The following is a 19,372-nucleotide window of genomic DNA, read 5'->3' on the forward strand; positions in this document are numbered from 1 at the left end:
TTAGTTTGGTTTGGATTTGTATGTTAATGGGAAATGTGATGAATGTATAAACAACAAATTGTATGAAGTAAATCCATTTGTGAATGAAAGAATTTATTATTATTTTGAAAGTAGACATGATTGGGTAGTACATATTAGGGTTGTCATGATACCATAAATTTAGGCCACGAGACTATACCAGCTGAAGTATCACGATACCAAGTAGTTTCACGATAATATATTAATTCATAACTTAAATCTACGAAAAAAAAGCTGAAATACTGTCAGAAATGTCAGAAATACTCTACTACTTATTATTAAATTATGAATATTTCGCTTTTGTTTAACAGTTTGTGTTTGGGCCATGGAAAAATAGCGGCTTTTGATGCAGACCACTTCACCTTAAATATTATATGCGTTTTCATTTATTTTGTAGATAACTGACCAACAAAAAATACATTAAAATTAAGATAGAAATTATACCAAATGAAATTCATTACAAGAAGAGATTTTTTTTTTCAGCAAAATATGAAGTGAAAAACTATTGTTTTCTTAGAGTTTCCTGTTGCTATTTTTTTGTTTTTTTCATCTGTTGTATTTTTTCAGTCTTATTAGGTAAGAATCCAGTGTAATTCCAAATTTCACTTTAATGAGTTGTTCTTTTTAAGAAATTGTCATGGTCATTGTAGTCATATTCACAGAAACAGAAATAAACTGATTCAGTTGTGTGTTTGAAGCATCAGAAAGGCATAAATTCCACACAGTTTTGCAGCCTTAATGCAGACTATTAAAATAAAATAAAGTGCTCTTGATTATTTGCCACCACAAATGTGTGAAGATTTTCACTTTTCCACATGCAACATTAACTATTTTAGAACCATTAATGACGATAATACCTTTTACAAACTACAGAGGCACCGCCGATATTTTGGTGCCATAGTATGGGGGTGCTGCCGAAGTACTGGTAAACCGTGCAGCCCTAGTACAAATGAAATGTATTGGCCTCTCAAGACTTAAATATTTATGGAAAGGGGAAGAAAAACTTCTTTGTGACTTGAATATTTTGACGATAAACGTATTTGAATCTAATGTAAATTTTTAAATGATATTAGCGAACATGTTGCCATAAATATAACTAATTCTGCTGATATCGCATTAAAACATATATAAATAAAAGATAGGTTTGGGATAAGGGGCTTTTAAATTATACACACAATACAAGACAAAAACAAGACAGGACAAGAGAGAAATAAAAAAGAAAGTAATACATTTTAGAAATAGATAAAATGTATTAAATAAAAAAATAAAAAGATGAAATTAATATCTACACAATAAGATAAGTTTTAAGCAGCGGATGCCTTTCCAGCCGCAACCCTATACTTGGAAACACCCATACACACTCATTCACACACACACATACACTACGACCAATTTTTAGTTCATCCAATTCACCTATACCACATGTCTTTGGACTGCGGGGGAAACCGGAACACCCGGAGGAAACCCACGCCAACACAGGGAGAACATGCAAACTCCACACAGAAATGCCATCTGGCTCAGCCAGGATTCGAAACAGCGACCTTCTTGCTGTAACCCGACAGTTCTAACCACTGAGCCACCGCGTCGCCCTGAACCGGTTTAAAATTTTTCAAAAGATTCTTCAGTAACACTTTATTTTAAGGTGTTCTTGTTACACATTTTACTACAGTAATTATGAATAATTACATGCAACTAAACCTAACCTACATTCTAACCCTAACCATATAGTAAGAACATGTAATTAACTAGGATTACTCAGTTGTTAAATAAAGTTATACTGCAACGAGGACACCTTCAAATAATGTAACTGGTTCTTATTTTATGTAAACGTTATATGCATTAAATTTATTTATTTAAAGTTTCCACAGCAATGTATATATCATCAAAATCTGTTGTCTGTTGAACCATTATTAATATTTGTGCACCAAATAAACATCCGAATGATTTCTCATGCATGATTTCACTGAAGTTATGGCTGGTATGCCATCACAAATAAATTTGCAAAAATACTTAATGAAATGTCAGTCAAATAAAACGGCCAATTGTCGCTTGACATGCTCTAGATCAGCTGTTCCCAAAGTGGGTGTCGCTTGGTGATTTCTAAAATTCTAATAAATTTTGTTAAACTGTTAGAATTACCATATTTTAACCATAACACAGAGAAGATCAAAATACTAGTTTTAATAGTAAAAAAAAAAAAAACAACACGAAAATGAAAAGCCATTTAATAATTTTTTTTTATAGGATTGGTGTGTTTACGTTATCTGCAGCAGATTGATTTTATAGCACCAGGTCAAACTTTCTGACACCTTTATGGCAATCAAATACATTAAAAATTAATACAGGCCACAAGTGATTATTGAGAGTGATCTCTGATTGGCGGAACTGTGCTGAAAACATTGTGTCCACCAGTCTCTTTAGTTGAAGTTAATATTAAAATAGTCAAATTGATAAATGACTATAAAAATGATTTGGTTGTTAGACTGTTGCACTTTTTTGTGTTGTCAATATGCTTGTGTTTATATTGGCCTATTGTTGTGTGTGCAACGTTTGTATATTTGTAACCATCTCTAAGGAATTTGGGGGTCGCGAGTCACTGGCATTGTTATTTTAGGGGTTGCAGGCTGAAAAGTTTGGCAACCCCTGCTCTAGATCAGAACTCTGTTCTGGAGGTCTGGTGTCCTGCAGATTTTAGCTTCAACCTGCCTCAACACATCTGCAAGGATGTTTCTAGAAAGCCATGTAAGAGCTTGATTAGCTAGCCTAGATGTGGCTGATTGGACACCTGCCCTCTAGGACAGAGATTGAAAACCCCTGATCTAGATATTTCCATCTGATTTTTTTTGATGATGAATCTCTATCCAACTAACTTTTTTCCCCCTTCTTCAGTAAAACATTAATGAAGATTTTTTGCTGAAACCACATTTAATAGCCCACCGAGGACTATGGTTTCAAGCAAAAATCTTCATTATTGTTCAATTGAAGTTAAATAATAACTTGTGTCTTGAATAGCCTGAGGGTGAGTAAACTAACAGCAAATTTGAACTATGCTTAAACTGAGCTTGCATATGTGTGTGCACAAAAAAAAACCCTGATTGAGCTAAAACAACAAAATTTCACATTTAAAATTTCTAATTTTAGCAAATCTGAATTGTTTTATGTTCAATCCACTTAAATTTGTTCAGTTAAATTACTAGATTTAGGTTAGGACAACAGTAATGAATTGTGTAAAGTGCTGCATTTTTTTCCAGTGTGTATATATTTTATAAGTTTTATTAATTTTTATAGAAATAAAAAAAATCATAATGAAACCTTCATTAATTCTTTCTTCTGTTTCAGAAAATGCAGAGCTGGTACAATGTGAGTATCCATTAGTCCTCAGTGTTTGTGCTTCAGCTGACTCTGCTGGTTTGCTCCTCTCACACATCTCTCTCTCTCTCTCTGATATCCAGGTTCTCAGCCCTACATACAAACAGAGGAACGAAGACTTCCGTAAACTCTTTAAAAAGCTGCCTGATTCAGAGCGTCTCATAGTGGGTGAGAATCACTGCTGCATGACTACAGAAAGCTTAATATCATCTGTGACTATTGCAGGTTTTAATATGAAGATCAGTGGCCTTGTGGTGTGTTCTTTTTTTAGATTAATTAATACATTTTTTTATCTAGATTACTCGTGTGCACTTCAGAAGGACATTCTACTCCAGGGCCGTCTCTACCTGTCGGAGAACTGGCTCTGCTTTTATAGTAATATCTTCCGATGGGAGACTACGGTGAGTCTCGCATTACTGAAAGTGGCAATTAGTGCTGCAAAAACTAATAATCAGTTTACAACTAACATATTAACAAACTAAGATGTCGGCTTTGGTTTGTCTTGTTGTTTAGTTCAATAAATGCAATAGGATTGAAGTCTTATAATAATAATGTTGTTTAAAAGGAATTATAATAGAAAAATTAAATGTGATTGTTTGCATTAAAATTAGATAAATAATTAGAGTTGGTGAAAATGATCCGATTGAAATTATTATTAAAATTTGTATTATGTAGGTGTAGCGGATCTTTAGATGTTTGCCCCCCATTTTTTTTTTTTACATTTTTCTTTAATAGTTGTCATAATAATAATAATAATAAATGCATTATGTGTGTGTTTTAATCTTTTTTACATAGTATATGCTAAATAATATATACTTTTTTTTTAAAAGGTGGGGTCAATAAATGTTTTATGAAAAAAATTGTATTACCCTGCAAGGCAGTAAAAAACTTCCAATATTGTGAAATATTATTGTGATTTTCCATTTGAATATACTTTATAATATAATGTATTTCAGCATCATCCTCTAATCTTCAGTGTCTCACAAGATCCTTCAGAAATCATTCTAATATGGTGATTTGATGTGTAAGAAACATTTATTAATATCAGTGTTGACATAATTTGTTTGTGGAATCTGCTATTCTTTGATGGATAGTTTTGAAATATTATGCAGCAATATTAATGTCATTACTATCTTTTTTTGAGCTGTTTTGTTCATCTTTGATTAATAAAAGTATTAATTTCTGACATTTTATTGATACTGAGTGTGAATAATATACTGTACTCAGCATAATTGAGTAGACCCCATTTTGAAAATGAATATTTGTATCCATTTCTCAGTTATTATGGGTAATGTTCTTGGTACGTTTTAATTGATTTATTAAACCAATATATTTATTAAAATAATATTTTAATCACCAAACATTTGTAGAAATTGAAAGATAATACATTTAAATGCTATTGAAATATTGCAAAAAACAAAAACAAAATTTTGTGTCTTATTTCTCTTGATTTATTTATTTATTTTTATTTTATTTTTTCTCCTCCTGCTTTTAAAAAAAAAAAATTATTATTTAATATTTTTCTCTTACAAATAAATTTGGGTTATCATAATTTATTGTTAGATTAGCTCCAGATTTGGTTTCAGTGCTTTATTTTTAATAATTTTATTTTATTTTGACCAGTTAACCGATAATATTCAATTAACGAGCAGCGGTTGTCGGTTGGCAAAATTAACCAAAGTGAGCATACCTAGTATTCGTAAATGCTGAACACTGTAATTTGCATATTTGGAGTTAAAAGTTAAGAACCAATCAATATAGAAATTGATTATAAAAATAATTATGTTGTAAACCTAATTATGTCCAGAACATTTATGCAATATCTGTTTTGTTTGGTTATCTTTGATGAACAGCATTTCTAAATCTTAAATATTATCAGATCACCATACTTCTGAAAGACGTGACCAATCTGACCAAGGAGAAGACGGCCAAGCTCATCCCGAACGCCATCCAGATCAGCACTGAAAACGAGAAGGTACTGCACTTCGGACACTGGATATGCATGCTAAAATTACCTGTAATGGATTTCTTTTGTTAGCTGCATTTTGAACCTCCCAAGACAATAAACCCCCCTCTGCCTTGGATTCACTTCTGATCTTGCATTTGTCAGCACTTCTTCACATCATTTGGGGCGAGGGATCGCAGCTACATGATGATCTTCAGACTTTGGCAGAACGCATTGATGGATAAGGTGAGTGACAGTGCACGAATGATAAGGCCATCTGAAGTCTCCTGTAAGAATCAGGTCTGTGTGTTTGTCACTGTGTAGTGTAGACAGTTTTATGTGGCAGACGACCAACATCACTTTGGCAGTTGTCCATAATAATTAGCACTTGGCAGGATAACAGGTGGTGAGTACAGATGTGTTGTAATGCAAGGCTGTAACAACTTCAGCAAAGCTTGTCTGTTAGAATTGAACACCACCAGTAAAATGATATCACGGCTTATATTTTAGCAACTAACATTTCAAATACTTCAGTTACTTTACTTCATCACAGCTCTCTGAATCGCTGTCCATCTCCCCTGTGTCTGTGTCTGTGTTTGGGAGAGCAAATTAGCTTTTTTATGCACATAATGAAACACCCCTTTTCATGCAAACTTTTCCCTCTTTCGCCGCTGAACGCTCCCATCTTACCAAAGCTGGACACACCCACTTCTCTTACTTTTTTCAAACTAGAGGGGTGAAAGCACTCTGCTAAGATAGAGGGTTTTATGACCCTTTAAAGGGATAGTTCACCCAAAAATGAAAATGGAATATATACATGTAAAAATAATATCAATTAATAATTATATATTGATTTCAATGTTGTTATGTCATTGGCCCATGAACATTTTCTGCTTATTATCAAACTATTTTATAACTAACAAGAGGCAAATCAATCATAACTTAATGTTAAAACAGTTATCATAACATTATTTATCAATATGTGGCTCTTTTTGGATTTTCAGAAGCTACAGAAATTAAAAATGTAAAACAAGAAATTCGTTGGGAATACATTGCTTACATTGTGCAAAATGGTGTGAGTGTAGGTGGGTGTGTGTTTGTGTGACTGGGTGTGTGTATATGTGTGTGTGTATGTATATATATATATATATATAATTTTATTTTAAATATAAATTTTAAACTAATTTATTTCACATTTTAAACATTTAAAAAAATAATAATAATATTCACATTTGTATTAGTTTTTTAATATATTTATTTAGTTTTTATTACTGTTATTTGACTTTTAGTTAATTTAATTTAATAAAATGGTTAATAAAGGTTAATAAAATGACAATTATTTTCTAGGCTAGGTGAAATAAAATAAGGTTTTATATTTTTTATGCTGTTAATATAACATAACATAACATTCCTCCGGGTGCTCCGGTTTCCCCTACAAGTCCAAAGACATGCGGTACAGGTGAATTGGGTAAGCTAAATTGTCCGTAGTGTGTGAGTGTGAATGAGTGTGTATGGTTGTTTCCCAGTGATGAGTTGCAGCTGGAAGGGAATCCGCTGCGTAAAACATATGCTGTATAAGTTGGCGGTTCATTCCGCTGTGGTGACCCCTGGTTAATAAAGGGACTAAGCCCTTTATTAATGAATAATATAATATAATATAATATAATATTAATTTTAATAACCTTGTTGCTATGTTGTTGTTGTTGTTTTTTTTTTTTGATAAAAATAGGTTAAATGTAAAAATAACTTAAAGAATTTAACTGTATTATTTTTACATATAAGCTCTGCTCCAAAATCGTCACAAGATCATATGAGTTTGTCATGAGTAAACCAGTCCCAAAATGCATTGTGACAAATCTCAGTGGAAAAATAAAGTAGTAATGTACATAAATATACATGCATGCCTTTTGTATTTTTAGATAAGTTGTGAAATAATGTCTGCAAATAAAATCATTTTAATAGAAAAAAATGCAACATGTAGTATCTTTTCATTTCAAGCCTCTGCTTTCCTGTTCACGTTGTCTTCTTTGCTTCCCACTTTGCTTCCTGTTATTACTGTACTATCACAATAAAGATAAAATGCTAAAAACAAATCTTAATATTTAATAGGAAACAATCACTATGTTTTCTCAATTTTGTGTGCAGTGCATTTTTTACTCTAAAACACAGTTAGTAGTATAAGCATACAGATTTTTTTACACAAAAATGTCTCTTTAGACCTAAATGCTGTCATCACATCTGCTGCCTCACAGAAGTGGTGTTGAAGCAGTTTTTTTTTCTGGAAGTGCCCTGTACTGAAGCTATACTGAGGTTATTTTTGTTCTCCTCAGACTCTGTCTCCCAAGGAGCTGTGGCACATCGTTCACCAGTGTTACGGCACTGAGCTCGGCCTCACCAGTGAAGATGATGACTATGTCTCCCCTACTGCTGAACATATGAACGGCCTGCTGTGAGTCCACACTGACACAAATCTGCTCAGGAAAAAGATTTGATTAAATTTACCTTACAGCACAAAAAGCATGCCTCTATCTTTATTTTATTTATAGGGTTAGTTTTATATATATATATTTATATATTTATTTATTTATGTATTTTATTTTATTTTTTATTTATTATTACAAATTGTGTTAAAAGTACCTTTTATATTGTTATCATTTACTTTAAGTCTGTTAACATCTCACCTTCTAATTTAATTAATCTCCCTCCTTTTAAATAAATGTTTAATAAATTTTTGTATGTCTTATTATCTTATATTGTTTAGTTGTGTTTTTACTTCCATCAATGAAAATGTTTCTGTGTATATGATTGTTGTTAAATGTTTACATTTTCTGAACACTTAGGGTGCTTTCACACTTGGACTCTTGTTTCAGAACTTGGCACGTTTCCCCAGTTAGCGCGGTTCATTTGGCATATGTGAATCCAGCAATCACGATCAGACCAGCGCCAAAACAATCAGTCCTAGATTGCCTGAATGAGGTAGTCTTGGTTTGATTGAAACGAATTCTGGAGTGGATCGATTGTAGTGAGAAAACAAATCGATCCAACGAACTAACAAACCCGGCTATATCGCAGTGTATTATGGATATGTAATAGGCAGATATACAGCTATTTGAAGAGAGAATTATGAGTAGGGCGGGATGTCATTCCTACCAGTAAATGTGTGTTTCATGTCAAATACGAAAGTGAAAGCATGCTAACTAGCTATTAAGGAGAGCTGTTTATCCGTTAGGAAAATTGACTGAACTGCAGTCTTAGTTTGTCTGTTATTTATCTCTATAATGTACAGCCTATAATGCATAAGCCAACTGCTATGTATGAGAGTCTTACCTCTGATTTATATTTGGTGTTGATTTCTGTGGGTGTCACCATTCAAAATTAAAGGGCAGCTTTTCGCTTATAATGTCTTATTGCTCATCGTCATAAATTAAAATAAGGACGGATGACAGCTGAGTAGGACTCTGCAAAATAAACTGTGAAACTCTGACCAGTGTGAGGAGAGTTTACTCGAACGTGACTTGTTAGATATTTTGGTCCATTTAGAAACTTTGCCGTGTGAAAGCGAATTGCTTTCAAGAGTAGAGTGCAACATTGGAACAATTTTAATCCCTGTTTCAGAACAAAAGAATCGATCCACAGGGGTGAAAGCACCCTTAATTCTCCTGTTTTTATTTTAATTTCTTGTTTATTTGTTGTTTAAAAAAAATTTGCAATATGTAAGAATTTGTTTTGTAAAAATGTTTTTATTTCACAATAAAAAATGTTAATTACCTTTTTACCTTTGAAAAAAGTACCTTTGAACACAAGAAATGTCCAAATGCACTTTTTTTTTCCTTTTTTTTTAACATTATATAACAAGGATGGACAGTGTGTTTTTTACTTGTTGTTTTTTTGCTATTTCTGCACAGAATTTTGTAAAAAAAAAAACAATCTGTGAATTTATGCAGAATGATTTTAAGAGTAAGTATAGTAAATAAAAACTTAATTCATTACATTTTATTTAAGGTTTACAGTGTAAATCCAACTAGAACCACTTCTTTGGTTAACAACGCAAGTCTCCCTTATAATATATCTACGATAGGACAGATAATATTACTTTACGAACAGTATTGTACATGAATCATATAAACATTTTTTCATTATTCAATATTGTTACTTAAACTAATATAAAAAAACAATATTACTACTGAAATTAATATAAAAACTGATGAAATATTTATTTACACACAGCTACATAAGTAAATTAATAGATTGAATGATGGTCTCAAAAATCTCGGCTGGCCAAGTTGCTGAATACAGAACGATTCAGTTTTAAACATGGCTGACGTGGATATTTCTGCATATTGTTTATATATATATATATATATATATATATATATATATTTTTTTTTTTTTTCATACATATCAGAACAAGAAACACTTTCAAATGACAACAAAAACAAAAGGACGTACAATATAAGTTCGAAGGTCACCAAATACAATCTTTTTTTCATTAATAAGTTATGTTTGATCAGAACCTGCCATGCAAAGTTCTGTTAAAAGTTACATTTCAAAGATGGAAAATCTCTTGTAGGTGGATTCCAGATACATATAAAATCTGCATATTGTTTTAAATAAAATAATCATGGATTACTGGGTTTATTAATAACAGTAAATCTAACTCAAGAAACTGGTCTCCTTTACAAGACTGAACTCTTGCGTCTGTGTGTGTCTCTGTCCTGTAGGCCCGGAGAGGAGCCGGTCTCCGTCACTGACCTGCTGGATCTGGGATCAGTGCCGGTGGCTCCAGCGAACTCCTCTCCACCCTCATCTGCCTCAGTTCTTCCATGCGCTTCAGGATCTTCTCCACCCTCCTCCTCGTCCTCCACTCAGCCTGTGGAGGTGCCGTCTACTCGGGCAAGCATTGACCCAGAGCCCAGTCCACCCAATTCCCAGACCTCACTACCCCTGGTCACAAACACTGGAGCTGCCCCGGCCTCAGCGGTAAGTCCCAGCAGCTGTCAAACACCAGCCACTGTACTCATGCTAGAAAAACTTTATATTTTTGTTAGAGCTGTGAACCTACACTGGTCACACAGTTCGGTTGTGATTAGCATGCCATTGATTCGGTTCAATTCGATATGTCGCTACATCACGGTGCATTGATGATGCTTTCCACACATCATTTTAGATTTTACTCACAGCACAATAATTCTTGTATTAAAATGTATACACTTTAAATACATTTTATATGTATTTGTAATACAATCTTGTGCTTTAATGCAAGCAGTCAGATATATACATTGTACCTTTAATTTGACCAGCTCAAAGAAAACACTCTTTTTGAATGCATTAAACAAACTCAAGTACATGCACAGAACAACATGAGCATTAAGAGCAAATAAACAAATGTAAATCATATCCCTCTTGCTTTTTGAGCATTGTCGAGTGAGTTTTTACACACTAATGGTTGGTCACGCGCTCACCAGAAAAGGCTACGATTTACTCTAATGCTCTGGCGGTGTTCGCCGATGAGTGACACTGATAAATGGCAACTGCGATCACAGCTGATCGATGATAGACGCAGTGGAGAAAACTCGCTCCACCGAGTGAGAGAGAGGAGAAATGGAGTTTAGTTTCATTTTCTCCACAATAAATAGGGGCTTCTGCTGTAACTTCAATGTCAGTGAATGATTGTCCAGCAAACACACACACAGAGAATTGTGCAGTTTCTGCATTTTTATTACTCACACTCTCCTCCATCGCCATAATATTCTACCCCCACATAGTGCATATGAGATAAATGACGTTAGTATGTAATAACCGGTTATGATCCATTACTGAACTTATTACTGCATCGTGGTGCATCGAAAAAAACTTTTAATTTTGACACCCCTAATTTTTTTTTATTAGAAGAACAGAACTAAAACAGGTATGGAACAAGTAGAAGATGACTAAAGGATGACAGAATTTTCATTTCTGAATGAATTATCCCTTTAGATATCGAGATAGTATTGCAGCTTTTACAAGTAATTAAATAATACATTTATATATATTTCATGTAATTGTTTTTTATTAATTTTATTTCACATTTAAAAAACATTCTGAAAAATATTCTCTTTTTGCCATTTTTGTTTTTTAATTGTATTTTTATGCACAAAAATACAATTTATTAAATATATCAATGCAATATTGAAACTAAAATTATGTCTTGACATTTTTTGTAATGATAATTTATGGATAAATATGTAAGGCACTAAAACCACCACAAAAGTTTAGAACCACTTAAAACCCTTTAATGAGTGATTCATTGAATTGTGCATTCAAACAATACATTCAAATGATTTGTTCAAAACCGCTGATTCATTTAGACTAGACAATTGACCATCTTTAACATTTGGCACAAAATGACTGAAAAAATTAATTGCAATAAGAATCTTTTTAAAATAATGTTGATTATTTGCAGTGTAACACTTGATTGCAGGCCTCAGTGATGCCTGATTTATAAGTTGTTTCTTGTAGTCTCATTAAAAAAATAAAAATAAAACAGACTTTTTATGTGTGAATTTGAAATAGTATTTCAAATAACACATTTTTTTGAAAGTAATGAAATTATATGACCCTAAAATAAATTTGAATTTATTTAGTAATATTTAGAGAAAATCAGCAGAACTGAATAAGTATTAGGGCAATATTCTCTGTCTCTTTTTTCATTTTAATTGTTTCTTAATTTATTTATATTTTAGCCTTTCAAAAAAATGAAGTCTTTTTATTTTAGCTTTTACCACTTTGAATTAAACTTGGTAAGCATCATTTCTGTTTTTATGCTTTTAGTATTTACTTAATTTGTTTAGCTCTTCGTTACTCCAGCTTTGTTTAATGAGAGAGTTAATTCTCTTCATCTTTTTTATAGATTTTAAAAGAAGGCGGGGACAGCCAGTCAGAATCAGCCAATCACTCACTTCAGTCTCCTCCCTCGATCCCACACAACCTGGGAAACCTCTCTTCATTGGATATGACCAATGATGAGGACCTCCCAACTGACCCCAGCAATTCCTCTGACACTCAGGAAGAGAGTGAGTATTTCTATATAAAAACTCTGTCCTTCATTTCTCAGATTAACCTTTCATAACCTTTATCTCTCTGAGAAAATGAATGTGCATCATTGACAAGATGTCACTGTAGTTCATTTGAATGCTTTTAATCTCCACAGGTGAGGTGGAGTCCTTCTGTGCAGACCTCAACGGCCGATTACATATCAATACAGTCGTTCGCATGAGTGTGGACAAACTCCACGATCTTCTGTTCTCCGACACGCACTTCATACAGCACCTTTTCTCACAGCGTCACTTCACTGGTCAGTTCAGTCTTTAATGGATGTAAATCTGTTTATTTATTCTGTACATTTATTCTGAAGCACTATAATACAATATACAAAAGAACTAAATTAATCTATAATTTATTGGGTACATTATGCTTATAATCAAGTTGGATTGCCTTAAGAACTACCCTAAATCTTCAAGGCATCGATGAAAGCATTCCTCATAGATTTCACTCCATATTGACATGACAGCATCACACAGTAACCCTACATTCGACTGATGGACATCCACGAATCTTCCACTCCATCACATGCTAATAGTACTTTTCTATATGGACTAAGGTCTGGTGACCGTGAAGGCCATGTGAGTTTAGTGCAGTGTTTCCCAACCCTGTTCCTGAAGGCACACCAACGGTACACATTTTCAACCTCTTCCTATTCAAACACACCTGAATCAAATCATCAGGGGAGGGTTGCACCAGCTGATCGCAAGTTCTTTCTTAAACTGGAACGTAAAGTCTACACTAGGCGTTTAGTCACTACTAGTTAGTTTGTAACTAAATTTGTTCTCAATTCGGTTGCACCACATGTTTTAGATCGTAAGCTCTCCATAAAGTCACGCGTTGTCGCATTAAATGACGTAATATCCAATAATAATATCCTTCTGCAGATAATGCATCTATCCATCTATCCATCTATCCGTCTATCCGTCTGTCCGTCTGTCTGTCCGTCTGTCCGTCTGTCCGTCTGTCTGTCTGTCTGTCTGTCTGTCTATCTATCTATCTATCTATCTATCTATATATCTTTTATAAATGAATCAATAGTTTTAAACACTGTCCACTTTTAGATTTAAGCCTTAGCTGTATATTTCACTTCACTTAGAGCTGTGTTACACACTACATGTAAGGTCATTCTCAAAAACCCATAATAGGGGCTCTTTAACACAAAACACTCCTCGAAAGAAAATTAAACTTTCATAAACAAAAAAACAAGCGAGATTTGTGAGGAAATTACGGTTGTGATTAGAGGGAGATCATTCTTCATTATGATCGCGAGCTCCTCAATGTCATCTCTTTTCCACCGCCATACATGGAGGAAGCCTCCGGTAAATATTTAGTTGGAACGTAGCATTACGTTTAAACTAAATTCAGTGGTGCAACACAAAAATATTAAGTAATGTGTAAGTTGTAACTTAGGGTGTACTCACACTATGTTCAGTTGTCTTGAACCATGCCGAAGCACGCTTGTCCCCCCTCCTCTCTCCCCCGACGGCCTGCACTCACATGATGCGCTGCTCAGTTTAACAGAAGAGAAGCGCTCTCGCTTAGTACCGAGGACATTGCTTTAGTTATATAATTTTAGTCGTTTGATATGCAGTGGCACGCAGTCAAATATTTCGACGAACAGATCAGCCATTTTTGACGCTCATAAGTAATCATAAAAGTCCTCGTGCTGCAGGTATTAGGTTTGCTGAAGGTGCAGCTGTCGTGCAGTGAGGGGTTTGCGTCTTTAATAAACTACAACATTTGCGTTCATAGAACAGTAAGAATGATTAATAAATCCATATGAAGCAGTCCCTTAATAGTCACGTCTCGTCTTCAGTTTCGGGCTCAGGTGCGCATTGCACTCATTCTAAAAGTGTACCGCACCAAAGCCCAAGTGAACCGCTCGGAAAATGGAGACATCTGAAAACGGAGGCGGAGACATCTTATTGGGGCTTTTTCCTCAATATTAAGTAGCCTACACACACTGCAGTTTTGCATTTTCTCCTTGTAAGTTCAGACTTGGCTAGTTTGAAATGGAAAACAAACTCCCGAGGACACGTCAGGTAAATCTCCAAAGGGAACAGTGTACTTTATAACCTCATTCACATCACTCTGGATAAGTTTTTTCACTAACTTAACAATAAAATAAAAATATGATATAAGGAACTACCTATTTTCATTTCGATATTGGCATCTTAACAGACACCAAAAATGTTGAGGCGTCGTGTAGCTACATATTTATATGACCGTCATCTTCACGGTTTGCATATTTATATAATGAAACGGAGCCTATAACATTACTGCCTCTTCATTTTCATTGAAAATACGAAACATACCCTGTCTTTTTCACTAAACATAAGTTTTAATAATCAATAATGCCCATTATAAAAGTATAACCTACAATCAGTCAAATGTACAGAATCAGTGTACGTGGTTACATTAATTAATATATTAACTTATCTTTGCTCTCAGCCAAAACGCGTTACCTGAGAACAAGTAATAGATTCAAAAGACCAAAGTCGGGGAATATGTCGTTAGATAGAGACAAGATAAATTAATAATCACATTTAACAAATATAGCGAGATTAGATCCAGCGGTAGATCCTTGATGAGCAGTCCGACGTGCACAGCTCTGTTCACTGCAGTGCATGCCAGAGTGTGTGTGGTCAAGTGATGTGCATTTTCAGCGGTATAGTGTGAATGGTTTTTCAGAAACGCTTGGTGTAACGCCAGTGTGGACGCAGATCGTTTTCATTCTAAAACGCCATTTTAAACTACAACATATTAGTGTAAACGGGGCCTTACACACTACTGGTGCAACCGGGCCCAGAACATTAGAAGAGACTCTGAAACCGGAAATGAATGGCTCAGAAAAGGGACACATCCAAAATGTGTACTGCTGGTGTGCCTCCAGGAACAGGGTTGGGAAACACTGCTTTAGTGAACTAGTCATTTTCAACTTTGTTACATACATAGTCATACTGGAAATTGCCATCTTTATATGTGGTACATTGTGATCATAAATAGATGAAGATGGTCAGCAACAGCAATCAGAATGTTTAAGGTGTTTAAACAGTGCTCAGGTGGTACTAATGAGAAAATCAACTGCCATACTGAAAATCCGACGACACCAGCAGCAAGCTAATCCGTTCATCCAAGATGGATCCATGTCGTTAAATCCAAATTTCTGACCTTACCATCCAAATATTGCAAATGTTTAGACAACAAATTTCTAATCAATATTTAGGCTACTAAGCAGTAAAATAAGTGTACCAAATGAAGTAGTCTGTGAGTGTATATTATTGTTGAATTACCTCAATACATGTCTAAATTGTGCATGTTTACTTTTTTAAAAGTCATTATATAATTATATTTCTAATGATAAGTAATTATTTGCTGTCAGATTTCCTTTTGTCTTTCAGAATCCTACTGTTGTGCTCTGATGCCCTTTGGCATACTTTAATTATTGAAACACTGCCCCTAGTGGACTGGAGTTGTTGCTTTCTTTAAACCTTAGACTCTATATCGCTGACTATTGAATGCATGGCTGCTTTCTGCTGTTTTGTTATTGCCTTTTCCTGTTTTGTTATTGCCTTTCCTCCCTCCCTTTCCTCCTTCTTCTCCTATAGCTATTTGTCCTATAGGATCCATTGAAGCAGAAAATGAGAACCTGACTATGTGCTTTCAGTCTCTTGTATATATTAAAGTTCTTGTTCTTTATTTGTTAACCTGATTTGATAATGATTTCAAAATAGAAATGCTGGATCAATGTGTTGCAGTGCAGTATTAAAAGTGTATTTTCTCGTGCTAGGCTCTTTGTCTGTTGTCTGCATGGATAATTGCCCCCTTTTCTGTGCCCCTGCAAGTGCTCTGACTGTAATCATCCACCCTTGGTCCTCTAACAGCTCTTTTTCTGCTGTTTTCTCTGTGGTGTGATTGGCTCAGATCTGTCAGTGCACGAGTGGCAGCAGGACAGCAGCAGCGGAAGCAGCAGTAGAGTTCTGAGTTACACCATCGCCATCAACAACCCGCTCGGCCCCAAAACTGCACCTGTGGTGGAAACACAGGTGGGTCCATGCACATCTTTCTTCTTGTGTTTATCTGTCACACTCATTCATATTAAAGAGAAAAATGAAAAGTCTTCTAATTGTATATTCACCCTCATGCTGTTCCAAATCTGTATACAAGTCAGTGAGCTTTAAAATGGGTTAAACTACAGTGATTTGCCCTCTTTGAACAAAAAAACATTAGAAAGAATCTCATATATATTGGTGAACAGTCATTTGTAATCTGAAATTAAAGTCTTAACTCTTAGGGTCTGAACTTTTTTTTTTTGCTGTAAACTAATGTTACTTTATATTGTAGACTGTGCTGAAGAAATTTTTATGCTGCGGGATAAGTTTAAGCTTAAAGCAGTGTATAATTTATGTATCCGTTTAGAGTTCTATTTGTAATTCCACAGGCAAAATTGTCATATGTATTCGTAATCCGTGGGGCAAAAACATTTTGTGTTTTGCATATTGTGTTGTGGTGTGAAGTGTATTTGTGAGTCCAAATATGAATTTCCACATGTGTGGACCATAAAGACTTCTAATTCTTCATTTGATGCCTAATTTTTTTTTAAATGAGGCCTAAAAATAAACAAAATGCCTACTTTTTTATGTCTTAAAGATATGTAATGTTAGTATTCTTACAGATTTGGGAAAAGATCAATCGTCATGCCTAATTGTTCAAAATGATGCCTAAAAATAAAAAGAAATGCCTATTTTTTCATGTCTGAAAGATATGTAATGCTAATATTGTTACAGATATGAGGGGGACATAAATCAAATTGTGATGCCTAACTTTTCAAAATTATGCCTAAAAATAAAAAATGCCTTCTTGTTTTTATGTCAGAAAGATATGTAATGTTAATATTATTACCGTTTTGGGGAAATAAATGCAATTGTGATGCCTAATTTTTCAAAATGATGCCTAAAAATAAAAAAATGCCTAATTGTTTTTATGTCAGAAAGATATGAAATGTTAATATTATTATAGATTTGGAGGGAAATAAATCAAATCGTCATGCCTAACTTTTCAAAATGATGCCTAAAAATAAAAAATGCCTAATTGTTTTTATGTCAGAAAGATATGTAATGTAAATATTATCACAGATTTGGGAGAATAAATCAAATTGTGATGTCTAATTGTTCAAAATAATGCCAAAAATAAATAAAATACCTTTTTATGTCTGAAAGATATGAAATGTTAGTATTATTACTGCTTTGGTGGAATAAATCAGATTGTGATGCCTAAAAATAAACAAAATGCCTACTTTTTAATGTCTTAAAGATATGTAATGTTAATAATATTACAGATTTGGGTGAATAAATTACATTGTGATGCCTAATTGTTCAAAATGATGCCAAAAATAAACAAAATGCCTGCTTTATTATGCCTAAAAGATCTCTAATCTTGATATTATTACAGATTTTGGGGGAATAAAATAAATTGTGATGCCTAACTTTTCAAAATGATGCCAAAAATAAACAAAATGCCTACTTTTTATGTCAGAAAGATATGTAATGTTGGTATCATTACAGCTTTGGTGGAATAAATCAGATTGTGATGCCTAAAAATATAGATAAGCCAAATTTCTTTATATGCCAGAAAGAAATGTACTGTTAATAATAATACAACTTTAAGGGAATATATTAAATTGATCAGATAAACATAAAGATATAGATATAATATATCTATATATCTAGATATAATAATTCTGTTATTATAATATATCTTTTTTTTTCTTTACTAATTAAATGACAAGTTAAAAATTTTCTCAAAATAAATTCTCTCTTGTTAAATTTTCTCTCGTTCTAAACCCATAACTTTCCCTTAATGTTTTCCATTTGATTTATCGGGTTTGTCGTATTTTCTGCTGTTTCTCAGACTCTCCACAAGAGCAGCTCCCGGAGCGAGTGTTACGTGGTGGACTCGGAGGTCATCACCTCAGGCATCCCCTACCAGGACTACTTCTACACTGTACACAGATACTGCCTGACCTCTGTCAACAAGCACAAGAGCCGCCTCAGGTACAGCTTCCTGACCATTGTTACGCATGCATTGTTGTGCTTCAAAGGCAAACACAGCTGAGCGAGCCATTGTACATGTGCCTGCAGGGTCTCGTCTGATATCTGCTACAGGAAGCAGCCCTGGAGCCTCGTCAAAGCTCTTATAGAGAAGAACACTTGGAGCGGCATTGAGGAGTATTACAGACACTTGGGTAAGGAGGGTCTCATTATGGTGCAAACTAGTGTTGTCGAAAATATTAGTATGCTGATATGTATCAATACAGTTGAAGTCAGAATTATTAGCCCCCCTGTATATATTTTTCCCCCAATTTCTGTTTAACTGAAAGGAGTTTTTTTTTTTACACATTTCTAAACGACAGTTTTAGTAACTAATTTCTCATGACTGATTACTTTTGTCTTTGCCACGATGACAGTAAATAATATTTTACTAGATATTTTTCAAGATACTATTATTCAGCTTAAAGTGACATTTAAAGGCTTAACTAGGTTAATTATGCAAGTTTGCGTGAGTTGGCAAGTCATTGTATTGCATTGTGAAATTATAAACTGCTTTTATTCTAGCCGAAATATAGCAAATAAAACGAGGTTTTTGATGAGCTTAATCAGACTAAAGTCATACACAAACTACACAAAAATCTAGTTAATTAAACTGAAAGTGCATACTAATCATATAGTTACTACATTTGAATTTGAATGTGCTATGTAGTATGAATATGAGTATGCAATTTCAGACACAACTGTTGAGTATTCTTATTTTAATCGCATTATGGAATAGTACACACCTGAAGTACACACCTGCTTCTGTTGTGTAGACTGGCTTTTAAAATTTCTTTCCATAAAGATGTTTTGTAAAATTCCTGATCAGTAAGTTTGTAAATTTTTGACCAGTTATGTGCATTGCTAA

At 33.9% G+C, this 19,372-nt stretch overlaps 1 protein-coding gene across 4 annotated transcripts in view; it reads left to right on the plus strand.

The window, feature by feature from the left end:
* Positions 1-19,372, plus strand: part of gramd1a (GRAM domain containing 1A) — a 56,549-nt gene that overhangs the window by 23,841 nt on the left and 13,336 nt on the right. For all 4 annotated transcript variants that reach the window (XM_056476215.1, XM_056476217.1, XM_056476216.1 and 1 more), the window contains 12 exons: positions 3,358-3,378; positions 3,471-3,555; positions 3,685-3,788; positions 5,267-5,362; positions 5,498-5,578; positions 7,663-7,781; positions 10,054-10,312; positions 12,222-12,384; positions 12,522-12,665; positions 16,340-16,461; positions 18,326-18,468; positions 18,556-18,659. In XM_056476215.1, coding sequence (XP_056332190.1) covers positions 3,358-3,378; positions 3,471-3,555; positions 3,685-3,788; positions 5,267-5,362; positions 5,498-5,578; positions 7,663-7,781; positions 10,054-10,312; positions 12,222-12,384; positions 12,522-12,665; positions 16,340-16,461; positions 18,326-18,468; positions 18,556-18,659 — 1,441 coding nt within the window. The remainder of the gene's footprint in view (positions 1-3,357; positions 3,379-3,470; positions 3,556-3,684; positions 3,789-5,266; positions 5,363-5,497; positions 5,579-7,662; positions 7,782-10,053; positions 10,313-12,221; positions 12,385-12,521; positions 12,666-16,339; positions 16,462-18,325; positions 18,469-18,555; positions 18,660-19,372) is intronic.

Source organism: Danio aesculapii, chromosome 16 (assembly GCF_903798145.1).
Source record: "Danio aesculapii chromosome 16, fDanAes4.1, whole genome shotgun sequence".
Taxonomy (NCBI): domain Eukaryota; kingdom Metazoa; phylum Chordata; class Actinopteri; order Cypriniformes; family Danionidae; genus Danio; species Danio aesculapii.